This window comes from Sceloporus undulatus, chromosome 5, assembly GCF_019175285.1.
Source record: "Sceloporus undulatus isolate JIND9_A2432 ecotype Alabama chromosome 5, SceUnd_v1.1, whole genome shotgun sequence".
Taxonomy (NCBI): Eukaryota; Metazoa; Chordata; class Lepidosauria; order Squamata; family Phrynosomatidae; genus Sceloporus; species Sceloporus undulatus.
Window position 1 is genome coordinate 82,093,274 of NC_056526.1, and position 26,615 is coordinate 82,119,888.

General features: G+C 39.3%; 1 protein-coding gene across 1 annotated transcript in view; it reads left to right on the plus strand.

Moving 5' to 3' along the window:
• Positions 1-26,615, plus strand: part of MUC19 (mucin 19, oligomeric) — an 89,525-nt gene that overhangs the window by 61,444 nt on the left and 1,466 nt on the right. Inside the window, exons 24-39 of the mRNA XM_042469622.1 lie at positions 1,043-1,070; positions 1,192-1,343; positions 2,442-2,580; positions 3,720-3,824; positions 4,354-4,545; positions 6,419-6,658; positions 9,288-9,444; positions 11,749-11,874; positions 12,690-12,831; positions 14,529-14,560; positions 15,556-16,539; positions 17,715-17,732; positions 19,875-19,912; positions 21,135-21,245; positions 22,876-22,915; positions 25,462-25,570. Of these exons, the coding sequence (XP_042325556.1) occupies positions 1,043-1,070; positions 1,192-1,343; positions 2,442-2,580; positions 3,720-3,824; positions 4,354-4,545; positions 6,419-6,658; positions 9,288-9,444; positions 11,749-11,874; positions 12,690-12,831; positions 14,529-14,560; positions 15,556-16,539; positions 17,715-17,732; positions 19,875-19,912; positions 21,135-21,245; positions 22,876-22,915; positions 25,462-25,570 (2,613 nt within the window). The remainder of the gene's footprint in view (positions 1-1,042; positions 1,071-1,191; positions 1,344-2,441; positions 2,581-3,719; positions 3,825-4,353; positions 4,546-6,418; positions 6,659-9,287; positions 9,445-11,748; positions 11,875-12,689; positions 12,832-14,528; positions 14,561-15,555; positions 16,540-17,714; positions 17,733-19,874; positions 19,913-21,134; positions 21,246-22,875; positions 22,916-25,461; positions 25,571-26,615) is intronic.

Genomic DNA, 26,615 nt, shown 5'->3' on the forward strand with positions numbered 1-26,615 from the left:
ATGATTGACATACCATACTTGGCTCAATCTAGCCCTCACATTGCATCATACATTACTGTCCACTCAATGACTCTCAGGTGATATCAATTTGCACCTTTTCACTTTGTCATTGCCTCATATGTCCTTGGCTTTCAGGACCTTCTAATTACATTACTTACAACACCTGTGTGACAATTCAATAGCTTTTGCTGTGTCATGTTTCTTTCAAATACATTCATATACATATTATATTTCTTGTGACTATATATCCCATGTGGCTTTTTCCTGACATTCAGTTGGTAGTAAGGCTGGCACCAGGACCTGCACAAGGGCATTCCAGGCACTACAAGGAGTGCTCTGGTTTATGTCAGATCTAAGACCATTCGCTGCTAATACAAGGGAGATGCATTCCTTCAGGGACCTGGGTCCCAAGTTGCTTATGGCTTTATAGGACAGCATTAGCACAATGAAATCATTCTGAGAACTCTGAACAGGAAAGGAGAATTGTGGTGGGAAATTGCACAGCACTCAGGATGTACATCATCCTTCCATATGCATTACATAATCTTCTATTTTTGCTCACGTTACAGTTTTTCTTTTTTTGTCTTTTTTCTTTTCTTTTTTTGTGGGGGTGGGGTTTGGAAATCATCTTGCTAGAAATTACTGATAGTGAAGACCAATCTTCATTGATGTTAGGATTCATTTTTGGTTCTGGTAGTATTTTAAGCTTTCTGGTGTTCTCTGGAGGTATGATTTAATTTTGTTTGACTCAGTGACATATTTCTTAGAAACCAAATTACAATAAAATATAATTTCAAAATAATTAGGGAACTTTGATCATGAGGGGAAAAACAGTACTGAACTATACAGAGTTTTGATCTGATGAGCGTTTAGGTAGATTTGGGATTTGACAAACCACTTCCATGAAAGGAATCTGAATTGACTTATGTTCATGGGAGAAAGGATCACATTTTACTTCAGACATTACACAGCAAAGACAATAAGAGGAAATAGGATGAGTCTGTTGCCAATTTACACTGGCAATGGATTACAAAAATATTAGGTACAAACCTGACAGTGTTAATCACATGGTAACATATTAAGTTCAGAACCTCTTTTCCATAATCACTGGCTACAAATGCTAAAGAGATGTTTGTAAAAAGGATGAAAGGAAAATATATCACACTCTGAAAATTTTTATTTTGTATGCAGACAGACATGCCCTGTACACCTGGTTGCTACTGTCCATTAGGCATGGTTCGAGACAGTCAGGGGCAATGCATTCCACCATCACGTTGTCCATGTTCTTACAGTGGTCAGAAATATGAACAAGGCAGGAAGATAAACGTTGAATGCAACACCTGGTAAACTTGACTTTTGAAAAAAATAATAATTATAATACTCCCTATATGCTCAGCTTGAGAAGACGCTTCCCACAACTATTGCAATAGCCTACATACAATGATGTCTTTTCCTATATATTAATATATGCCCTGCTTTCTGTTTCTCTGTTGTTTGATTGCTGGGAACCTGCTACATATAAGTCTATTTAATTTTAGCTTTCAGGGCTCCACATTTCCTCTGTTTCTCTCTTGCTTTCTCTTCTACTGATCTCTCTATTCTTTGCCTGAAAGCCCCTTTTTGGCTTAAATGGCTTTGTTATGCTATCCATTAAAGCTCAAATGTTTTCTTTATTTATTTTTACATACTTGATAGTTTTATTTCGTTGCTAGTTTTGTATTTAGTATTGTTGCTGGTGTTTCTATTTTTCTATGGTAGAGAATCCAATTGAAGTCTCACATATAGATATTTGAGAATCAGTGTGATATAGGTCCAAAGCAGAAATAATCCAGTTTAAGACTGCTTTAACTGCCCAAGCTTAATGCAAGGGAATTCTGGGAACTGTTTTGTGAGACCTTTAGCCTTCTCTGTCGGTAAAAAAAAAACCTACCACAAAAAACTACAGTTTCCAGGATTCCCTAGCATTGAACCAGGGCAGTTAAAACAGTCTCAGACTGGCTTATTTCGGCAGTGTATTTTGGACCATAGTGGTTTGAATGCTGTACTAGAACTTTGAGAGACCAGGGTTCAAATCCTCATTCAGCCAAAGAAACCCACTGGGTGGCCTTGGGTGAGTCACACTCTCTCAGCCTCAGTGGAAGGCAATGTCAAGATCAACAAATCTTGCCAAGAAAACTCTGTGGTAGCCAAGAAAATTCTGTGATAAGCTTGGCATAAGTCACAAACACACAGCAACAGTATAGATACCTATATATCTGTCTGTCTGCTATCTATTTATATTTAGCATTAGATTGTGCTAACTGGTAGCAGAAGAGAAGCAAGTCTCTCACAAAACATGGACTAAATACATAGGGTACATCCACACTAAGCAATTATATTATTAATATATTTATACCTGATGCCTGAGATTGTTGTAAACAAACTATATTTTTTTATTTCAGCACATGTGTAGAAGGATCTTGGAAGTGTACTGCAGAAAAATGCCAGAGTTATTGCCATATCTATGGGGATGGTCAGATTCAAACCTTTGATGGAAAGTGGTACAGTTATGATGGATTTTGTCAGTATGTACTTGCTGAGGTAATCACATTCATGGTTCTCCTTCAAGCTAAGTATTCATAAGTTGTTGCTTTCCCTACACAGAGTTGTATTTGAAGGGTGAGATATTGGATTCCAAAGATATATTTCTTTGTCCACTGCTTCCCTTGCAATTAGAAATTTGTGGCAGATTGTGCAGGTTCAGTTGTACAGAAAGGTCTGAATCCTGTGGCTTAGTCCTATCTAGAAAATATCTATTGAATCAATAGGTATATCCCATTGATTCACTGGGTCTAGCTGGGACTACCAGTAGGATGCAGGCCTCTGTGTACTGAAAATGTATGTGATGTGAGAAGAAGTTTCAAAGACTCTTTGGTCAAACATAGGCTGTGATCTTAAAACAGACATGAAGCCTGCAGTCATTTTAAGATATATTTCTACTATGCTTCTATGTGCATAAAAGTACAGCAGCCAGTTCAAAACTATATGTTTGGAGAACTCCCTGTGTGTTGTGCTCTGGGGAGATGGCACTGACATCGAGTCTCTTGCCACTACCATGGTGGTTGGTAAAATTTGAGGCTGGCATCTGAATTTGCCACTGCCACTGTTGCCAATGCAACTGAATCATCTCTATGAAAATACTACAGAGGCTTCCTCACCCAACAGAAAGTCTACTTTCCTTACTGAAATGACAGTGGAAAAGCATGCTGCTAATACCATCCTTTTTGGTAATGGTAAAGCTGTCACCGCCAATTCTATGGCAGTGGGAGCAATGAAAGCCATGGGCATGTGGTCCCAAATACTGCAGCCTGACTGCTCTTCCTCCAGGCAAGCTGCTTGAACTGTGTAGTTAGTGCTGCAAAACCAAATGAGGTTTTGGGCCTGTGTTTATTGATGAGCATTGATGGAAATGGGAAACTGCCTTTGCACTTTTCAAAAGCCATTTGAGGCAGGGCATAAAAGAGAGCACCAGCATTAGCACTGTGTTTTATACCCTAGAAATGGTCTAGCCAACTATTAAGTCTGTATGATTTGTAGACCTAATAAAGTGACCTATTTGATCAGCATGAATCAGTAGATTTCATGGTACATAATATGTGGATTAAACCTCTTTGCTATTGATGATGCATTAAGCTTGTCTGTTTCAATACAAAAATGTGCCCCAAATATATAATTTGCAGGACTATTGTGGTAAAGAAGATGGGTCATTCAGAGTCCTAACAGAAAGTATCCCATGCTGTGAAGATGGAGTCACATGCTCAAGGAAAATCACAATGATCCTAGAGGTAAGATTACTTCATGTTGTTGTTATTGTGTCCCTTCAAGTCATTTCTGACTTATGGTAACCCTAAGGTGAACCTATCCTGGGGTTTTCTTGGCAAGATTTGTTCAGAAGAGGTTTTGCCTTTGCCTTTGCCTTCCCCTGAGGCTGAGAGCATGTGACTGGTCCATGGTCACTCAGTGGGTTTCATGACTTGTGTCATTCCTCTATTTCCAGTGTCTTTTATGCACCAAGAACATTGCCATCAACACACAGGAGGGAGGCATTAGCAGGCTTAGGGAAACCCAAGGTTTGTAGAAGAACAGATAGATCTAAATGCAGAAGGTGCAGCTCATGGGGAAGATCATTGACTATTGGAGGAGGATGGCAGAGAGAAACAGTGTGAGAATGAAGTATTCTGGAAGAAGGCATGGCTGATAGACCAGATTAGTGACAGAGGCATGTCACACTGCAGAGCTTTCTTGATGTTTGTGTTACTTAATTGCATGCACATATCTGTATAAAAACATTTTTCCTTTAAAAATATTTTTTAGGGTGGCACCCTTGTTCTAGAAGATGGAAAATTCATGTTCACTAAAGATTCTGGGAATACTAAATGTACAGGCGAGAAGCCCTTCACTGTCCACACTGTTGGACTGTATTTGATCATCAGATACATCCATGGAATAACTTTGATTTGGGACAAAAACACAAGAGTTTCTATTATCATGGATTCACTTTGGAATGTAAGCATATTGTGGACAGATGTGTGTGTGTGCGCAAATATAATTTCACATGTTCTGCATGTTATGTGCAAGAATTGTGCATTTTCACCTAGTAATTAATTTTGCTCTTCATAGTTCATTCACATATTTCAACGAACATTGTCTTTAACAATGTCCAAAGGACATTGTTTGTTGTCTTTAACCATTATTTTAAAGATAGCATATTTGGAAAATAGTCCCAATCCATGTCGAAAAAACAGAGTTGTTGGTGTGAGTAATGATTATCCTCATACCAGTCTGAGATCATGTTAACAGAGAAAATCCTCACACTGGCACAGGCCTAGTAAAACCTCTGGCCCCTGCCAAAGAAGCCTACAAGTATCCCTGTTCAGCAATGAACTTTTTAAATCTGTGATCAAACACAGTTTTTTTTAATTAAAATATTTCTATCCTGCCTTTTATCTGAAAATGTAAGGGTGGCTTACAATAAAGTCAACTTAAAATAATAAATAATTACAAAAGTTTAAAAAATTAAAAATACACAAAATAATTTTTTTTGGTTTAAAACTGTTTAAAATTAGTTAAAATAATTTTGAATGATATAACTATAAAACATGTGACAAGGATGGATCTAAAAGTACCCCAGAGTCTGTTCCTTCACTGGGAATGCAACCAACTCCAGGCTACCCAATTCTTGGACTTGAGGACTGCAAATCCACAGAGCCTCTCTCTTACTGATCTCATCCAGCATATTACAACATCCAAACACTGTTCCAGCACCTCCACAACCCCAGGCAACTCTGACGACAATGAGATTTAGAGCTGGGTGTTATCAGCATACTGATGGTACCCAGCCTCAAAATTTAACATAACTTAGGGTCTGAACAGACAGGCCAAAATAAAGCAGCTTCAGTCTCTTTGGAGGTATGCTTTTTAAATGATGCATATGTCCTAAGAGGCTGGATGCCGCGCCAAATCCATGCTCCAGTCTTAAGGCACAACTTCTGGCCTCTTAAGATGCATGTCTCATTTAAACAGTATACCTCCAAATTGACCCAAAGCAGCTTTATTTTGGCCTGTCTGTTCAGGCCCTTAGTATGGTTTGTAGTCATTATCTGCTTTTTTTAATTTAATTGTAAACTAGCTAGGGCTAGTATTAGGAGAAACAAGTCCTAGGGGTTTTTTTGGTGGGGGGAGGCCGTGCACAATTGAAGATAATGAGGATGATATTAGGTAACAGATTCTACTTCATTATCTCTAACAGTCACAATAATGAAAATGTTGAGTTGTACTACTTACAACATCATTAATATATCACCACTGCCACCACCATCGTGATCACCATCCCATTAGAAATGACATAAGCTAATAGACTCAGCTTTCTATCTTTATTCAAACAGTGTGCCAGAAGGGAGAGATCCCTTTCTTGGTTTTAACCAAGGTTCTGTCTCTAGGAAACAGACCAGCACAGTTAAATGATCCCAACTAGATAGTGGGTTAGTTCAGACCACTGATAAACTATGCCAAACTGATTTTCTCCATCCTCTATATGTGATGCATACCTGTTGAGAGATGAACACTGAGGTCTAACAGGCACTGCAGAAATAATGCAGCTCAACACCACTTTAATTGCCATGGCTCAGTGCTATGGAATCCTGGGATTTGTAGTTGTGGCACCAGAGCTCTCTGACACAGAAGGATAAATGTCTCACAAAACTACAAATCCCAGATTTCCATAGCATTGAACCATGGCAGTTAAAGCTGTGTCAAACTGCATTATTTCTGCAGTGCAGATTAGACCTGGGTTGTGAATGGATACTTAATGCCAAAAGTTGCTTTGGAAATAAAACAAGCATGAACGACACTTCACAGTATCTTTCTCTTTTCATTGTAGAAACAAATATGTGGCCTTTGTGGAAATCATAATGGGAACCTTCAGGATGAATTTACTACTAGACTAGGCACACTGGCAGCTGGACCAGTGGAGTTTGGCAACAGCTGGAAGACTATCCCCATGTGTTCTGACATACCAGCTGAGTCTTTTCCATGTGATGCAAATGCCTATTGCAAAAACTGGGCTGTGAGGAAATGTGAAATAATCAGAGACCACCGTTTCAGGGAGTGCCACAACAAGGTGATCCTTTTAGGTTACATATGGTGGGGAGTGGGAATTGCGTACCAGCAACCAAGCAGATAATGTCACATGACAGCAATGATAGGAACCAATTAATTAAACTCAGTTATCTTATGAATTAAGTTAAGAATTTGCTAATGAAAAGTGACAATTTAATTTACATTTTTTTCAGCTGAACTGATTGACTTCAGTTTGAATTTTAGCACAACATTTATCTAGAACTAATTACAACAGCATGAGCCGTAGTGCTGAAGAACCAACAAATTTTATATTATCCAGTAGGTCCTTTACCGAAAACATAGTTCTTTTGGATTTTTGCAAAAACTACTTGTTTTTATTAATACCTCGGGACTCAGCAATCACAAAAGAGTAGTTTCAAAGGGTTGACCTGGGTTAAAGGCCGTTTACGCTTAGCAGTCTCAATAACTGATCTTCTCCCATTGCTCTTGCAAAAATAATAAAGGATATAGATTACTGAAACTAGGCATATCTTCATGTCTTTGAAATCTGGAGGACTTTCGAAAGTTATAGAAAAATGAAAAACTATGTGAAGTAAACAGCAAAAAAGAAAAGTACCTTAAGAACATTTTAGACATGTTTCTCCTCTATAAGTAGGGCCCACTCAGATTTACAAGGGGGAATTTGCTGGCTGTCACACTGGTATCTACCGCAGCAAGCCACCATTTTCTTGGTTGCCAGCTTCTTCCTCTTAAGCTTCTGCTTGTTTTTTGCAGGCTTGGATGAAAGCAGCCAAGTAGTGAGGTAAGGAGGAAGTCCCTCCCTGGTGCTGGGCATTAAAGCCAAGAGCTTTGCTCTGGTCCACTGGAGCAGTTTAAATTCAGGGTGTCTCCATTTTCCAAGGCACTTGAGCTTTAACTGCCTCGTGGAACAGCAGCAGATGTAGCAGTGAATGAGGCAAACAGTAAGGAGTAGCAAGTATTGGCTAGGAGTGGCAAGTGGCGGTAAGGAGCCACAAGTGGCAGCATGTTGCAGCAGATGGTGGAAAGCGGCACCAAGCATCAGCTGGAGGTGGTGTAATATTGGCAAATGACAGCCACCGCTGTGGCACAAGCAAGGCACCAGAGAAGGCACTGTGTAAGCAGTCCTTTTCGGGGTTACACAGATCCCAGAGTTGATTTTACTCTCATCAGGCTTGACTGAAACAAGCATGGCCTTCTAGTTTGCAGAAGGTGGGAAACAGGGACCTGAACTCATCATTCACTGGTTCAGGGCAGTGAGGTATAGATGGTAATGCCCAGCTTGGGGGCAGGACCTTCCTCACCCTCAGATGGCAGAAGGACCACACAGTGGTGGTGCACCTTAATTGCTCCCCAACTGCCATTGCCCTGTTTTGACCTGCTTTGCAAAGGAGTCTGGGCTTCCAGATGCCTTGGGTCAATTACTGGGTAGTTTTAATTCCCAGATCTCTGCCTCATGCCAAGCCAACCTAAACAACTGTAACCACATTAAAGTTGTGGCCAACCTTCTTACAACATCAAGAGTGGTTGTCTTCTGTGTTTGGCAGCTCTCTCTGGCTCACCACTAGGCCAGCAATAGCCACTAGACCAGCAATAGAAAACACTTATTGTCCCACAGACACACATACACACCCAGACATCCTAAATCACTGACGTTCAAATGTTTTCAAATACTGTTGCAACTATTTTCTTCTATCCAAAACTCAAAACTGGAAAACTCAAATCCTCCCTGGAGAGAGGAAGTAAAATCATGATTGGTAAGAGAAGGGCTTCTACTGTTCTCTCTCTTTCTCTCTGTCCCCTCTTGTTGATTTATGATGACCCTCCATAAATTTTGTATGATTTTCTTAGACAGGGAATACTGAGAGGTGGTTTTCCCTTGCCTTCTTCTAAAATATATCTTTTAGCACCAAGTGTTCTTTGGTAGTCCCCCATCCAGGTACTAAACAGGACTGACCCTGCCTAGCTTTCAAGATCAGATGGGAGCTAGTGCCTTCAGTGCATTTAGGCTCCTTTAATGTAAAGTCAAATGTGGATGTAAAATTAATTTAATTTTTTTCAAATGTCTCCCTTTTTAACATAAACGTAATTGAATGAGACTTTTAACATATTAATAGCATTAGTATGTACATTTCCAAAGAGCTTATCAGTGAACTAGCACACCCTAAGCAGTTTATAATGTGTAAGCCAATTGCCCCCAACAAGCTGGGTACTTATTTTACTGACCTACCAAAGGATGGGAGGCAGAGGTGACCTTGGAGCCCTCCAGGATCGAACTTAAAACATTGTGGCTGCAAGACTGGCTTTTAACCACTGCACCACCTGGGCTCCTTATTAACTATTGGTGTGTTAATCCTTTCCCACCAAGATTTGCATCTCAGTATGAGAGAGTTGTAAAATTTACAATCTGCAACCATCTTTCCTTCATCTGTGATTCTTCAGCACTTTTTGCAAGAGTCATGAGCCAGAAGAAAGGCAGGATTTAAATAAAAGTGAAAAATCATGCAAAGTTGTAAGGCTTGTAAGACTTGTAAGATTGCATGTGTGAATGTCTGGATCTTTATCAAAAGGTGGCAGGCAGGTCCGGTCCCAAGGCTCAGACCTACATGCTTCTCAGTACAGTAACAATTTATCTAACATATTTTCCTTAGATTGACCCCACTCCATATCACAAAGCTTGCATTGAGGAAGCTTGTGTATGCACAATGGAAGGGAAGTATCATGGATTCTGTACTGCTGTATCAATGTATGCAGAGGCATGTGCATCAGTTGGCATCTGTATATCTTGGCGAACTCCAGAACTTTGCCGTAAGTGAAATATTTATTGTTGTGTGCCTTGAAGTTATTTCTGATATATGATGACTCAAGGTGAACTTATCATAGCTTTTTTGTGGCACAATTTGTTCAGAGGGGATTACCATTGCCTTCCTATGAGGCTAACTAAAACATGCCCAAGGCATGCCCAGTGGGTTTCCATGGCTGAGCGGGGAGACATATCCTAATCTCTCAGAGTCTATTCCAACACTGAAATTACTACACCATGCTGGATCTCCTGGAATATATTGTAGTGTATTTAATTCATATCAATTCACACAAACTGATGAAGTGCAAAGCCTGAGATGGATGTCGCCTGATGATTTTAGGCAAGATTTAGCCTAATCTATAAAATGGCTATAATTAGCAATGATATATCCTATACAGTCATTTTTAAGAATAAGGAGACAATATTGTAAAGCACTTTAGTCCTGTTGGTACTATTTGGTTCATTTTCCGGAGGAGGAATGTATCTGGTTGAAGTGAGACCTTTATTTATTTTTTTAATTTCTATAAAAACATCACATTTTACCAAATTTTCACTTTAACCACAGGAACCTATGCATACATAAATACATTTAGGCTGTGCATATGACATTGTGATTTAAAGATATAATTTTAATTTTGCTAGTTGTTTGTTTCACAACTATTACCATGAGTTTCAGAGATATATGGGAATTATGATTTATGAGTAAGATTTGTACAAAAAGTATTGCTAAGGATTGTGTGTGTTGTTGTATGGGACGAGTTCAATGAGTGGGGTGACACCATGACTTGCGGCACTGGGTGCCACCAACCCTAGTGATGCCACTGCTGTCTCTAAAATGTTTCCCGTTGGCTCGGTCCCCATTGTGGGGATGTATTGCAGCAACCAAAGCATGTGACCAGAGGACCTGGCAGGTATGCTTGCAAGCGCATAAAAGATTTCTCCCTCTCTTTCTCCTGTCTTCCTCCTCCCTTAAAATGGTAATTATAGGATCTACTGCTGTGGTGTCACTAGGGGTGTGTGGAGGGTAAGGATCATACTGGGTGACACCCCAAAATAGGGGTGACGTGCAGTGGGGCCCTCCTCTCACTATGGTCAAATGTACCCTTCCTGGTTTGCTCCACTACGGCAGCAACAGAGAGGCCAAGCTGCCCTCTCCCACCTTTGCCATGATGAGGGAGGCCTCCTCATAAGGAGATGTCTACAAAGAAGAGAGCTGAGGCCACCCCCCAGCAGCTCCCACATTGGGTGACACCTGGGGTGGGGACACCACTGCTCTGAGGAGCTGCTCCTGTTCTTGAAACTTTCATGTAATTAGACAGGGCTTGAGGCACTGCATGTATTTATATCTGAATGTACCTTTAAATATCACTATAAGTTTTTAGCTATGAAACTTTCATACTGGCTGTTGGCCTTACTTTGCTAAAACTTGTCTCAGAGAGACTCAAGAGATTCAGCACTTTCCACCTGTGAACTCTGCTCCAGAAGATTGCAACAGCCATTGCAGAATTAGCGCAGTTTGACACCGCTTTAACCATCAAGTTGTTTGCTTGTTCTGGCACCAGAGCCCTCTGACAGAGAAAGTTAAATATCTCACAAAACTACAGATCCCAGAATTCCATAGCTTTGAGCCATGACAGTTAAAGCCATCAAACTGCATTAATTTTACAGTGTAGATGCAGCCTTAATTGAATCAGTCTTCATCTTTCCTAGAAAAGGAGCTAACACTCAGGGAATCTATTAATCCAATAAAGTTTATACGTCAGGATCAAGAAGAATAGAAGCATTACAATATTAACATTTTGTTATAGGGTTCCACTTGTTTTTCCACCTAAGGAACTGTACACTGTACACAATTGGATTGTGTTTGATAATCAGTACATCCATGGGAGAATTGCTGCTTTTTATGGTATTTTTAAACTGGAACTTGAACAAGATAGTCTTTCAAACACTTTCTGTGGAGCTCTGTAAATTAGGACACATTCCATGCTAATGTGGAGAACAAACATAAACTCTTAAAATAATAGGGTCATGCAGCTGTAAAATTTTCTTTGAAAACATGGAAATGTTCTATTACTTGATTCATGATAGCAGCCAAATCTTAGCTCTGCGTTCGGAATTTATATGCATTAACTAACTGATTTGACTGTTGATCTACAAGTATCAAGAAGTAATCTGTTGACCTATATAATGATCCAATTTGTTAATTATCTTGTGATAGAAAACATTGATTAAAGACATGAGCTGAGCAACAATTATAATGTCGAACTTTACATCCTGGCACTGACCCCTGACACAAATGTACATTTTAGCTGTCTTCTGTGATTACTACAATGCACCTGGGGAGTGTAGCTGGCATTATGAACCCTGTGGAAGTGTGACAACCAAAACCTGTAAGGATCAAACAAGTGGCAGGAGTCTTCCATCTGTCTTGGAAGGTAAGGCACAGCTGTTCTAAGTGCCATCAATGTGAGATTTTAGAATTAAAATGTTAGTTTCCAGGGGCCACTGAGACACCTGCTACTGCTACAAGATGAGCTCACAGGGACAGAATTTGGAACATTATTTTTAAAAGGAAATCGACTATTCAATCATTACAAAACCAACCACGTCAAGTAAGTTTGTTGTTGTGTCCCTCCAAGTTATTTCTGACTTATTGTAATCCCAAAATGAAACCTATCACGGAGTTTTCAGGGACTGAGCGTGTGTAACTTGCCCAAAGTCAATGTTACCCAAACAAAGGTGTGGGGAGGTCCTTACCGAACATCAGCTTCACTTTAATGTTGGGGGAATTAGCTTAAGTTAGCAAAAGGCTGGGCAACCTTAGGATCATTGACAACTGTGTATACCAGTATTCACTGAGGAGGATTCCAAATTTGGGTGAAGATTTTATTTAGAAATATACAAGAGTGCAATCAAACAGGCAGTGGTAATTCAAACAGACACAGCATTCAGAGCTAACTAAAATACGACTGTGGAAATCAGATTGCAGAGGGGTACAAAGAGGGGTGATAATTAACTGTGTAGATCACAAAAAGCAGGAGTGGCTCAGACTGTGGTCTGAAAACTGGGATCCAGTAACTATAGGAACAAATATTTCAACCTTTCTCAGTAGATTTGTCTAATTTGGGGGAACCCATAGTTAACTGATTAAACTGATATGTGCAAGGTGACCAATGACATTGTTTTTACTGTCTATTAAAGAATTCCATCTTTTCTTCTCAAGTCAATTTTTGATCTTTCTGAAATGTAGGTTGTTACGCAAAGTGTCCTGAGCATGCACCTTATTTAGATGAAAATACCATGAAATGTGTCCGTTTGTCAGAGTGCACATGCTATCACAATGAAGTAGTCTTTCCTGGAGAATTCATTTATGATGAGTGTGGAAGACAATGGTAAGTTGTGGTTGTCTAAAGAGTCCTTATCACGCTGCTTCTAATGCTTTCTTTTTATCTGAAATATTTCCAGAAGGTCAGTCAGGCAATTTTTCATAATACAATTATATGCTGATTTGTGCTCTTTTTTGTGCACATGGCTATTGTACCATCAGTAGTGCACTGCCTTGTGTTGGAAGACAGAACTGTCAACAGTTTAATAGGTTGCTAACTTATGTTGGCTTTCTTGTAAACCTGAACACTGGGTTGTGTCCAGTGACAGCTTTGTAGTGGTAGTCTGCTTCTGCAAGTGCTGCTGCTATTGGAAAGCCAATATTAGATACAACGTCTGGGGCCCAAATCCAATGTTTAGTCCCAACTAGAGTGGACCAGTGAATCAAAAGAACCAATGGTAACTTACCAAATTTAAAACAAGCACACTTTAGTTGGGACTAACAAGTACATTTAGCTACCTGTATTTACTCCTCGTGGGATGCAGTGGCTTAGTGATTAAGATACCAATTCTGATTACTGGAAGTTCAGAAAGTTGGCAGTTCAAGGCACAAGTGTTGCGTGATGGGGTGAGCTCCCATCACTAGTCCCATCTTCTGCCAACCTAGCAGTTCAAAGGCATGTAAAAGTGCAAGTAGATAAATAGGTACCACTTTGTTGGTAAGATAACAGTGTTCTGTGTAGTCATGCTGGCCACATAACCATGGAGTCATCTTTGGACAATGCTGGCTCTTCGGCTTAGTAAACCTTTTTTAAAAATATATATTTATTTATTACCAGCCTGTTACACCATAGGTAGCCCAGCTTGATTATAATAATAGCGACTACACTAATTCAATCATATTTCCATTCTTGATGAAATATGGTTGGAGAAACTTTTTTCACCATCTTAGAACTGGCAGAAAGTCTAACTAGATTCTTAACGCATGTCAGCACCATTCTACAAAATAAGCCATACTCCTCAGCTTATTGTTACTCCTGCAGTGGTGTGGGTATTTAGATTGGAATTCCTATGAGGTCAGAAAATAGCCCAGATATTATGTAGTGTTAGGGTTTTTTTTCTGTTCATGTGGATGGGATTAAAGACAGAAAACAGTCATTGACCGTATGTCTTCTTTTGCTTTTCTGATTTATGCATATAAAACAAACAAAAAATACAATAGGTTCTTACAGCACAAAATTGATAACTGACTTTTACTTGGATGTCCACAAGGTATGTTTGTCCTTGGGGAGGAAGAAATATATCCCCAGTGATACCCACTGGTGAATGTATGCCTGCGCCCCAAAATTTTGTAAATCTAGGCCAGAATCTTGTATGGTCTTTCACTCAACGTAAATTTGTGTGCACTTTACTAAGTAACAAAAAAGCTATGAAACTGGTTAATTGCAAAGATGTATAACCGGAAATGGGCAAGAGTGTCCAATGAACATTGGGGGTGACTAATGTGCATTGTGGGCCTGATGTGCATCAGAAACTGTAGTGCATTAGTCCCATTTCACTTCAGACCCTTTGTTGGCTTTACTACGTAGTTATGCAACAGCAGTCCTCTACTGTATATGGCTGTTGCACATCTTTGCCATTCTATTTACCGCAGATGCAAGTTCACCTATGAGCACGCAACACCCCAACAGGCTTCTGGTCTTACAGTTTTGAGTTCCTTGCTTTATTAACATGAAATCTTTTTTAAACATTTCTTTGTGTATAGTTTTTGCAGAAGTGGAGAGTTCGAATGCTCTGGTGAGTACTCTACCTGAGCTCTCTAAAGTTATAAGTAGCCTTGCAAAACTTTGTACGCATTGTTGTTAAGAGATGCTCCACTTTACATTTAAATATGTTACCAGGAAACCATGTACACCTCTGGGGGGATGTGTTAGAGGAAAGATAAGTTGGTTTGAACCTTGTAATCTGTTTGCAGACTGTTCTTGGGTTGATCTTGTCATTCAGGCGGAGAAGAGATGCTGCCTTGGCCGGGATCCTGTTGTTTATCCCTGGCTAGAGCAGAACCATTTAATCCATTGTTGAATAGTAAATCAGCATATTGGTAAATCCCATTTATTCCATGGCTCTACTCTAGTTGGCACTACAAATAGAATTTAGGTCTATATTCTTGTATCCCACCAGAAAGCTTATTACTGAAATGTGTTGGATCTCATTACTTCACAAGGTTATTTTACCATTTTAAAAAACCCTAGCTTTTTTTGAATTCTTTCTCCTTATGTTTTGTTGCCTTCTGTTTGGTGCTGCCCTCCTTTTCCCATAATATAGAAAATGATGGCATGCAGGCCTAGAGACAGAGCTGAAGTGATAATGTGTTCCCACTGATTGTTTCAGTGACTTACAGCATGAACTATACTCATTGATTTTAGACCAACAACACAAAATGGATTATAGTAATTATATTTTGATGCATCTCTTTGCATATATGGGTTTTAGATTGATTTTTTATATATATTATTTCATACAATCATGATGTTCATAATTATTTGACATTTGGTTCGATTCGAGTGCAGTGGGGGCAGAGGAAGTTCATATATGTTGAGAGATTATTTTATTCCTCTTTGGCTGTTCATTGGTCATTATCTCGTTATTCTTCATGCTCTAATTTTTATGCCCTATTAATTCCTGTTATTATTGTTCATTCTCCAGTGATGCAAATGTTTATACTGCATCATTATATCCTGCCCATTCTCCAAGTCAGTATAGTTTACACGGTATTTTCTCATTTAATCCAGATCTTCCAATTATTCCAAGAATGGGGGAAGCATCAAAACTAAAGACTGATGTAGCTACTATTTCAACTACTGCCTCCACCTCTGCCATGGCCACTCACATGATAGGAACTGGTAGAAAAGAAGAAGAAACTTCTGGTTTCATTGATAGTACAAGTCAGACCCTGCAAACGAAAGGTTTCACAGAAGGTGAAAGTGGAACTGTTGGTTGGGACACGGGTGTCCCTGGAGATGCTACTGAACATGTGGACAATTTGGCTAAAACAACTACAGCCATGGCTGGACATGACAGGTCCTTTACTGGTGTTCCTCCTGGTACCAGCATGCATATTACCAGCAGTGCTCTCAAATGGAATACAGGTGTCACCGGAAGACCTACAGAACATGTACTACTCAGAAGGTCAACTGAAGGCAAGGAGAGTGTCACTGCACAAACAGATGGACATGATAAACCCTACACTGTTGTCCCTTCTAGGACCAGGAGAAGTATTACTGGCAGTCTTGTCAAACAGAATACAGAATACAAAAAACCTACTGAACGTGCAACAGTCAGAAGCTTAACTGAAATCAACAAGGCCACTACAGAATATGACAAGCCCTATACTGAAGTCTCTGCTGGGACCAACACAGATACCATCAGCAGCAGTGTCACTTGGAATAAAGATGTCACTGAGCATCTGAGATTTCAAAGCTCATCTGGAAGCACAGAGAGAGACACCAGACAGACCAAGCAAAATACTGTGGGTCCTCGGGGAACAGTTGCAGGAGTGACCAAAAGAAATGGTGGCACTGAAAACACAGCAAATCTTGGCAAAACCCAGAAATTGATGGAAACATCGCACTATGATACTGGTCCTCCCAGGGGAAGAGGTAGTACAGTTTGGGAGACCACCAAAGATACTGGAATACCTATCACTGAGTACACTGAAGGTGGCCAAGAAGACTTCTCTACTGTTGCTGATACCACTATTAGAAGAAGAGCTGGAGGTATAGTAGGTAGAATATGAACAGTTGGGTTGGGTACTACTAAATGGTCTCCAGGCAGGCAGGGCATTCACAGCAAAAAAGAAGCCCTAGCTGTGGGAGGGAAACATGGAAGTATCACCAGAGATTCAAGAGGTTATTGGTAGGTAAAGGGTAAAGGAGTGACTGTTCTCCCTTTTTATTACATTCCCCCTATTTGGCTATAGTTAACCTACTTTTTGCTCCACCATGGCATTGTTTTAAAATGGGAGATAGAAGATAGTTATACATGTTGACTGGCACCCTGTAGAGATTGGTTTAATTCTCAGTGGATCTCAGAGTTTTCTGAGCCTAAATGGGCTTCAGTCTGGGACATGTCTGAAAGATAGCACAACTTTTTCCTCAATCTAAATACAATCCAAATGGAGGAGACAGGCAGTTGGTAGAACATGGGATAAGTTAGCCCAATATTGTCTGTGAGTACACTGCTCCCTCGGGTTACGAAATTAATTCGTTCCGCGGCCGCTTTCGTAACCTGAAAAGCCTTCGTAAGCCGAAATGCCATAGGCGCTAATGGGGAAAAGCCGCGATTTCGTGCGAAAAAGCCAAAAAAAGCACCAAAAATTTTTTCGTAACCCGAAAAAACATTCGTAACCCGGAACAATTATTTCCTATGGGATTTTTTCGTATCCCGGAAATTTCGTAACCTGGGTATTTCGTATCCCGAGGTACCACTGTATATGGTTATTGTTTTCAGTGGGTTCTGTCATTGTGGAATTCCTGAGCTCTCATTCATGTGGACTACTCCCATTCATTGATATGGGAAAGGTTACATTGCTGAACTATGATTGTGCTCCATTTCTGAAATTAGATGGTCTAATAAATGATCAAGAATAGAACAATCTTTCTGTTCCTTGAAGGGCTGCTTGGGGATTATTTGAGGTGTAAACTATGCTCCATATAACTAGTTTCACCAACTAACTTTCTTCCTGTAGTTTAACTAGAGTTCCCAAAAGTTGCAAGAACATAATTGAGAGATTATTATCTGTCTATAGATAGCATTGGGAAGGCTGTCTCTATTCATAGGGTACCATTATTTACCTACAACAAGACTTCATTATTTATCACTAATTATACATATTTAAATTGTGATAGTATGCTAATAACTCAATTTATGTTGATTTTCTCTCTTCATACAGAATGTCCAGAAACACCAGGTATGTATCCACAGTAGCATTTTTGCCTTTAATGAAATTGCATTGCTTGTTACTGTTTTGGGGCTACAACTCCCAGACTCTACAAGGCTCCCTATTGGGAGATAATAGACCAAAAAAATTAATGTCTCCAAGCTCTATTAAATTGTTGGAAAAGCTAGACAGTTTTTTAGTTGTGACTTTCTAGTTATGGATCCTCACCCTAGTCTTAACCCACTGGGCAAGTTAGATCTTTAAAGGGGTATAATGAACAAACAAAAATAGTGGAACATGCTATTTCCATGATTCTGTTTTCTTGTTGGAGAAATTTATTTATCTTTGTTTCTGTTTACTACACACACACACACACTGTCCTTTTCAAGTTGATTTACAGAATAAAATATATTCACCTCCAAACCTGCCACCTTTAAAAACAATTTTAAATGCATACTACCATCACAAAGAAGATAATTCATCTCCCTATATGACAAAGAAGAAATATTTTCATTGCTTTTCAAAAGAAGCAAGATAAAAAGCAGGCTTGGACATAGAGGAAAGAGGAGTGAAGATAAGAGAAAGCTATATAAATAATTTGAGATATGCAGATGATGCTATACTACTAGCAGAAAACATTGCAGACCTGGAACAACTACTAAGGAAAAAAAAAGCAAAGAAGAAAGTGCAAAGACAGGCTTACTGCTCAACATAAAGAAAACAAAAATAATAACCATGGAAGGATCTACACAGATTCAGCAGTGAGAAAATTGAAATAGTAAAATAGTTCTTGTACCTTGGATCAAACTTTGATCAGAAGGGGGACTGCATTCAAGAGATCAGAAAAAGACTGGGAATGGGGAGCAGTGGTGTCACTAGGGTTGGCGTCACCCTGTGCGGTAACTCATGGTGTCACCTCCCACATTGATCTCTTCCCATCTCAAACCATACACCATCTTTAGTAATGCTTTTTTGTACTAATGTTACTCATAAATCATAACTCCCATATACCACTGGATGTAATGCTAATAGCTGTGACATAAACAACTAGCAAAACTAAAATTATACCTTCAAATTACATTATCATACACACAACCTAAATGTATTTACATATACAGTACATAGTGGAGATTTGGTTAAAATGTGATGTTTTTAAATAAAATTTTAAAATAACAATTTCTTTTTTAAAAATCAATTTTTAAAAAAATGTTTTTAAATTTTCAAATTTTCAAATTTTCAAATTTTAATTTTTAAAAATGCTTGGCCTCTCCTTTTTCCTCCCACTGAGATTCACCCCACTCCCACCATCTCTTAAAGCATTTTAAAGGGAAGTAGATGAATGCCACAGCCCAAAGGTAGGTGATTGAGGAGCAGTGGTGTCACACACACACCCTTAGGGTGTCACCTGGTGTGGTCTGCACTCCCCTGAACCCTCCTAGCGATGCTAATGTGGGGAGGGCAGCTGTGGAAGAATTAGAAAAGATTCTAAAATGTAAGGATATACAACTGAGCATGAAAGTCAGAATTCTACAAGCCATTGCTTTTCCTATTACCATGTAGAGTTGCAAGAACCAGACAGTGAAGAAAACAGATAAAAGGAAAATCAATTCATTTGAGATGTGGTGCTGGAGAAGAGTGCTTAGGATACCGTGGATGGCCAAAAAGACAACCAAATGGGCCCACTCTCAAAGCAGATCAGCTCAAGGAGCGTTTTTTCTGCACTTCTTTTTCTGGTGGCTTTGGACAGCGCTAAATTTTGAGCAGTGGAAAATAGGGAGTCTTGGAGATGTTTCATCCACAGGGTTGCCATGCGTCAAGATCGACTCAAGGGCAGTTGACAACAACAAGATAAATCCCATCCATAGTTCTAAACCATCACAAAAAGAGTCTTGTAAACTGACAAGACAGAATGTGAACTCGAAATACAGAAAATGGGAGTTCATATTTCAAGTTCATATTTCGAGATCAAGTTCAGTAAACTTAAACATTTATTTTTTCAGCAATTTAAACTTTAATTCATTCAGTAAACCATACCATGTTTCTTTGTTTTTGTGGGCTTGGGTTATTTTCTTGTGTTTTTTAAAGTGTTTTTCATGGTTTTTGGTAATAATGAGGCTTCCCTCTGCATATGTACCATAGCTATTTAATGATATATATTTTTTATTATTTCAGAATCAACCTCATGTCGGTTTAAAAGTAAATATTACATGGTGAGCTTTCATACACAGTTCGGGAGAGCTGTAACAGCTGTGATGTATCACAATGAGATTTTTGAGTATATTACATTTCATTTTCAATACTATCCTTTGTAAGCATAGAATGAGTTTAATATAAGAAAATGTTTTTATTAATATAATTTACTGCTGAAGAGTGATTGGTAAAGAGATTTCCTTCCAGTATCTGTGGCATATTTTCTGCTTGAGGTTTTCTTTCCACAGTACAGAACAATGATTCCACTTTAAATGCCATAGCTGCATCTTATGGAATTCTGGGATTTGTAGTTTGAGTTCTCTGGCTGAGAATTTTAAGGGTCTCAGGATTTCATAGGATAATGCATTGGCATCAAGTGGAATCACACTGCTATAACAGTGCAGTGTGAAAAGGGCTCCTAATTGATGATGGTGGTGGTGGTGGTGGTGATGATGATGGTGATGATGATGTTGATGAGCCATGTAAAGGAGCCCTGGTGGCACAGTAGTTAAATGCCAGTACTGCATTCACAACATGAGTTCAGTCCTGCCAGTTGACTCAGACTTCTGTCCTTTCATAGGTGGAACAATTGGCTTACACATTATAAACCACTTAGAGAGTGCTTAGTTCACTATGAAAACCACTATAGAACTGTAAAGTGCTATTGCTATGTAAAGCATCTGACACAATGTCTGGAAATTCAGTTAATTGGAAATTCAGTTCATTGGACTTCACCTCTAGCAGCCCTAGCCAGCATAGCCAATGGTGAAGTAGGCTGGGAGTTGTTGTCCAGACAACATCTTCGCTGGGCCCTGCTGTATGTATTATTATCAAATATAAAGATCCCTTAGCAATAATCTCTGCCTGTCTGTGACAATCCTGATAATGATCAGCCGTACTCAGGGGATGCTATTTCAGTTATTGAAACATGCTGGGTGGCCATCTGTCGAGAATGCTTTGATTATGTATTTCTGCATGGCAGGGGATTAGAGTGGATGGCCCTTGTGGTCTCTTCCAACTGTATGATTCTGTGCTCATTAAATGCAAAAATATGTTTAGCAACACAATGAGTATAGCCAATTAGAGCTGGTTTATGGGGATGCCTTATTTTTGGAAAGCAGTAAAAGAAATAGTATTGGAAATGTCCAGAAAATTATTATATTGACAGCTTTGAAACAAATGTGTACAGTTTTGCTCTGTAGTGCATAAATAGTAATGTCTCTCATTATTTTCATTTTCTAGATTGGACAAACATTTAAGGATCCAGACAATCCATGCCTCGAGTATACCTGTACCCCAGAGGGCTTTACAACAAAAGTTGAAGAATGCGTTGGGCAAAGCTGGTGTAAAAACGTATGTTGTGAAAACAGGCTGACACATGTGTATGAGATATGAAGAGAGTGATACCAGGCAGAATTCACCAGGGTGTAAACTGTGAGGCAGTTCCATCAAAGGTGATGGAAGACCATCTTTTCTCTCCCTCTGACATGATACTGAGGCACCCCTCAGTTGGGGAGGGGGACACAGCAGAGTCATTTAGGCTCAGAGAGAGTATGACAGAGACTGGTGTCCAGAAGTTATGGATCTGTCACGATAAGAAATATGAGGGGATATAATAATATGTTGATATAGTGATGTAGTAATATTTTGACATGGTGAAATAGAAGTAATTGGATATAGGGAAACACCACTATGGTTAACTAGAAGGAAGCGCAAAGGGAGGGAGGCAAGCAACGGAGAGAGATTATGCTTGGGACAAATTGGAAAGGGAGCCCATAATCCAAATGAAATGCAAAATGGGGACAGATGGATTATTATTATTATTATTATTATTATTATTATTATTATTATTATCCCTCCTCTCTGTGCAATACAGCCGGGCGGCTTACATGTTAAAATGTACAATCCCATATCGCAATGACCCACCCACCCCTAAAATACAATTAAACAGTTTGCAGATTAAAACATACCTTAAAATAATAAACAAATGAACAATGGCTGTAGCAGAAATCAGGAAATAACAGATTCAACTTATTAGGTGGCTGGTTATCTATTCAGGAAAGGCCTGCTGGAAGAGATCCGTCTTAACAGCTTTTTTGAAGCTATTTGAGGTGGTAATGTGACGGATCTCATCCAGCAGGCCATTCCATAATCTGGGAGCATTTGCCGAAAAGGTCCTCTGGGTGGTTGCAGACAATCTAGTTTTTATGGGCTGCAACAGATTCCTCCTAGAGGACCTGAGTGTGCGGGGTGGATTATATCGAAGGAGATGGTCCCAAAGATAGGTTGGACCCAAGCCATTTAGTTTTAAAATGGCAGGTGAGAGCAGATTTATGTCCCTGTTTACTTCCTAGGACAAGACTTTGATGACCAACAAGGTGACACCTTCCTCTCTGGGTTAGATAGATTGATTTGGGTGATGGGAAAAGCACAAAGTTTAAAGAACTCTTTGATGTGCTTCAAAGAACACTAACAGTGAACTAGGGAAGTAGGGTTGGAGGAAAACCCTTAAAGGGTGAATCGTTTGGGAAAGAATCATATTTGACACTATCACATCTGTGGCTTATCTCTGTCTTGGAATCCAAAATAAATAGCCAGTTAATCTCACTGCTATGATGTTTTGGTTCTTTAAGTTTTGATCCACTAATCCTGACAACTGGTGACATAACAGTCCAGGCATCCTCCTACCTCTGCCTCCTAAATAAGAGTTTAAATATCCTAAATGTCAAATGTGGCCAATCCTTGGCCATCCAAATATTTGGTCTACATTTATCACAGTTCCTTTCCACTTGCTATTAAGTGGAACTGCTAGAGGTTGTAGGCAAAAATATTTGAAGAGCCAGAACTTGCCTGCCCATTTAAAACAATTGTGGAAGGGGCCCCAAGCAATGACTATTTGCAGTTCATCTAGGATTGAATGTAATCAATGTGTATAAATCTAATGTATATAATCTAACTTCACTTTTTTAAATGTTAAAAACAGACATCCAGAGTATATCGTCCGAACAAGTGCTGCTACGACTGTATGTATATGTTTCATATTTTATATAGAAAATAGTGATATATAATTATTTGTATGCAGGCCATAAATGAATGAAGCCTAAATCTTATTGGTATGCCCATTTAAGACCCTTTGAATCACTTGCTGAATGGTGAGCTAACAGTTATGTAAATCCAATTGATTCAATAGGTATACTTTAGCAAGGACTACCAATAGGATTCAAGCCAGAATATGGTTGTATTTTAATGTATCTATTTATTGTTAGCTAGGCAGAAGAGATAATCTGCCTTCAGGTTTGAATCAGAAGACTTGACCTTGTTAGTTAGACAGATAAAAAGATAAAAAGACAGAGAAAGGGGACCAACAGAAAATTGCAAAGAGGGCAGGGGCTGTATGACTAGTGAGGGATCATGGAAATAACATGATCATCTCATATTATCATGCAGTGAATTTGCAATGGCTATGTAAAGTTACCATGAAGCCAAAATGGAGTGGTGGCAAGCAACTGCTCTCACTGTTGATATGCTTCTTGATTGTGTACAATCCTGAAACCAGTCAGATTTGACTATATAATGATGCCACAAAAACAAATTAGTGCTTGCTTCTAGCACTTACTCTGAATGGATAATCATTTGCTTCATTTTATGGGGTCTTCATCCATTTACTGAAGTGAATGTTGCTTTGTAGCCTGTTGCTTTGTAGAGCTCAAAATATGTATTTTTTTTAATGAAACGAACACACACCTTCCAGATTCAAACATCTTAAATGTGCAACATTACCTATTTTTAAATATATATATATATATATATATATATATATATATAGTTAATATAACTATTCTACAGATTCAAATTGACAGCTTTACATTTCCCACATCATATAAAATACAATATACACATCTGAAAGTTAACCATGTGTGAAAAAATATACAAAGATTCTACTTTCATTTCTACTTAATCTACATCTAAGTTTCTATCGTATCTGGTTACATAGAACATTTGCTTAGCTCTATATTCACAACTTGTGATTCTTTAACTTTTTATAGTCTCTGCAGTTTTACATCAGTTTAATACAGCTCTCAATCATAGGTCTTTCCTTATATCTTCATTTAATTAAATTTCCCATTTCTTTTTGCAAAACTCTACAATGGGGTTCCATCCTTTTCCAGTGATATTGCAATCTTTGTTATTTTGCCTAGCTGTTAATTTATCCATCTCACACATTTCGAGTAATTTCAACAACCATTCAGCGGTACTTTTTCTGATTTTCAGTACTTTTCCCAGAGTATCCTAGCTGAGGTTACCATATATAATACCAATCTCCAATGTTCTTTTTCAACCTTTCCTGGTAGATTATTTGTCATGTTCAGTAAATAGAGTTCAGGAATCATATAAAAATTAATTTCGAATATTTTACTTATTAGGATGTGTAATTTTCCCCCAAATTTTTAATTTCTTAACATCACCACCACACATGGATCCACTTGCCTTTTGCTTGTTTACATTTCCAACATTTGTCCTGTTGGGTTTTGTATATTTTTGATGTGCAACATTACCTATGAGAGAGTTAATTTACTATTCATAAGTAAGCATATAGGGATCCAGTCCAATTTCTTAATAGTTATAGATTGAGTGAGTAAGTACATATCAGAGAAAACAAAATTTGCCTTTCAAATCATAGGAGCCGCTCAGCAAACTATGCCACAACCACAACAACCTTGGAAGGCTGTAGTGCAGAACCAAGAACTAGCTACAAACAACCCACCAGAACAGTCTAACGATGGGGTACTGAAGTCCCCATAACCAGCAAAATCCAAAGAACTACTGTATTATCATGAGAACTCACACTGTTTTGGACCAATCTTGAAGAATCCTGGGTTTTGTTTGGCTGTGATACGCAAGAGGGCCTTTTCTGTGCTGGCACCTAGTTTGTGAAACATCCCACTTTGGGAGACCAGAATGGTTTCATCCTTATTATTGTTTTGCTATCACCTTTTTTAAAAATACAAAACAGAACTTTTATTCAGCTTTCATTTAGGCAGGCATGCCATTATAGTTGTCTGGCTGATTATTTTTTCTGTACGGCTTTTTTTTTGTTGTTGTTGCCCCATTTTAGCCTCATGTTTTGTTTATTAAGTTTGTTTGATTGTGCTTTGAACTTGTTTTTGCTTGTTAGCCTTCTTGGACTATTTGTGAAAACAGAGAGGTGTATAAAAATCCCTTTGTAAAACAAAACATACATGTAGGACAACAACAGAATAATAACATACAGTGCGCCCGCACCATACGCGGCCTTGAGCATACGCGCTCAAGCCGCGGGGCACGCGCGGGGTGGAAGGGGCGGCGCGTCCCATTCAATTGAATGGGTGCACGCACACGTTGCGCCCCACACGCGCCCGCGCCGCCATGCACAAGCCCCATTGTTTCCAATGGGGCTCGAGCATAGGCGGAATTCACCTTACGCGGAGGGATCCGGAACGGATCCCCCGCGTAAGGCGAGGACGGACTGTAGTTCTTTCTCAAGTGTCTTTTCACATTGTTCATTGCTTCTTTTGTTGTTCCTGTTTAGGTGTAAATGCATGCAGACCAGTTCCTATGCCAGTGAAAATTAAAATCAATGGTTGTTCAGATACCGTCCTGATGTCAATGTGTTCTGGTGAATGCCCAAAATCACTCATGTAAGTTGACTTAGAAGGAAGAACCGTCAGGAAGAAACTCTGCTAGAACATGGCCAAATAGTCCGAAAACCCCACAAAAAACTATGGATGCCGGCTATGAAAGCCTTCGACTTCACATTGACTTAGATGCTTTGGGAATGAATAGAGTTCTGCTCCAATGTATCTAACAGACACCAAGCTGGGATAGAGTTCAGAAGTAACCAATTATTATACGTAAATGGTGACCACAACCTTGTTGGCGACATGTGTCAGCATAAGGCTTGGTTGTGCTGGTATACATACTTAGAATTATGTTGCAAAACTAGGTAGTATCCTTGTTCCCGGCCCACTGTGCAACTTTAAATACCTCGAGGGCTGCCACAAAGTGGAGAGTGCAGGCTTGTTCTCTGCTGCCCCAGAGGGTAGGATCAGGTCTAATGGTTTTAAGTTGCAGGAGAGTAGATTTCAATTGAATATTAGAAGGAGCTTCTTATTGATAAGAGTGATTCAGCAATGGAACCAATTGCCTAGGGAGACAGTGGGGTCTGATTCTCCAGACAACTTCAGAAAGAGACTAGAGCTGCAGATCCTGCATTGACCGTGGGTTGAGCTAGATGGTCCATGAGGCCCCTTCCAACTCTCAGTCTATGGTTGCCATTCCCTAGTGCAGAAGAGCAGCTTGGGGGGGGGGCAGGCGGTTTCCAGGCACAGCTCTGTTCTGATTGTACCAGGTGACATCTCTTCTGGGATGTCACCTGGTACAGGCCATACCCTCACACATTGGTACTGAGGATAAGGCTGTTTCTTCTCTACTGGGCATGTAAGAGTATCTGGAACTCAACTGGATACACAATGATGCAACTGTCAAGGACTTTCATATGTCCCTGCAGATGCCTTTGCTAGGCATTCAGCTGTAGGTAAACAGATGAATGCTTGTCTGCTGCTTTCCATGACCTTCACTGACCAGGAAAGAGTGGGCATGGGGAGATATAGGTAAGAAAAGTGGAGGGTAATAATAATAATAATAATAATAATAATAATAATAATAATAATAATAATAATAATA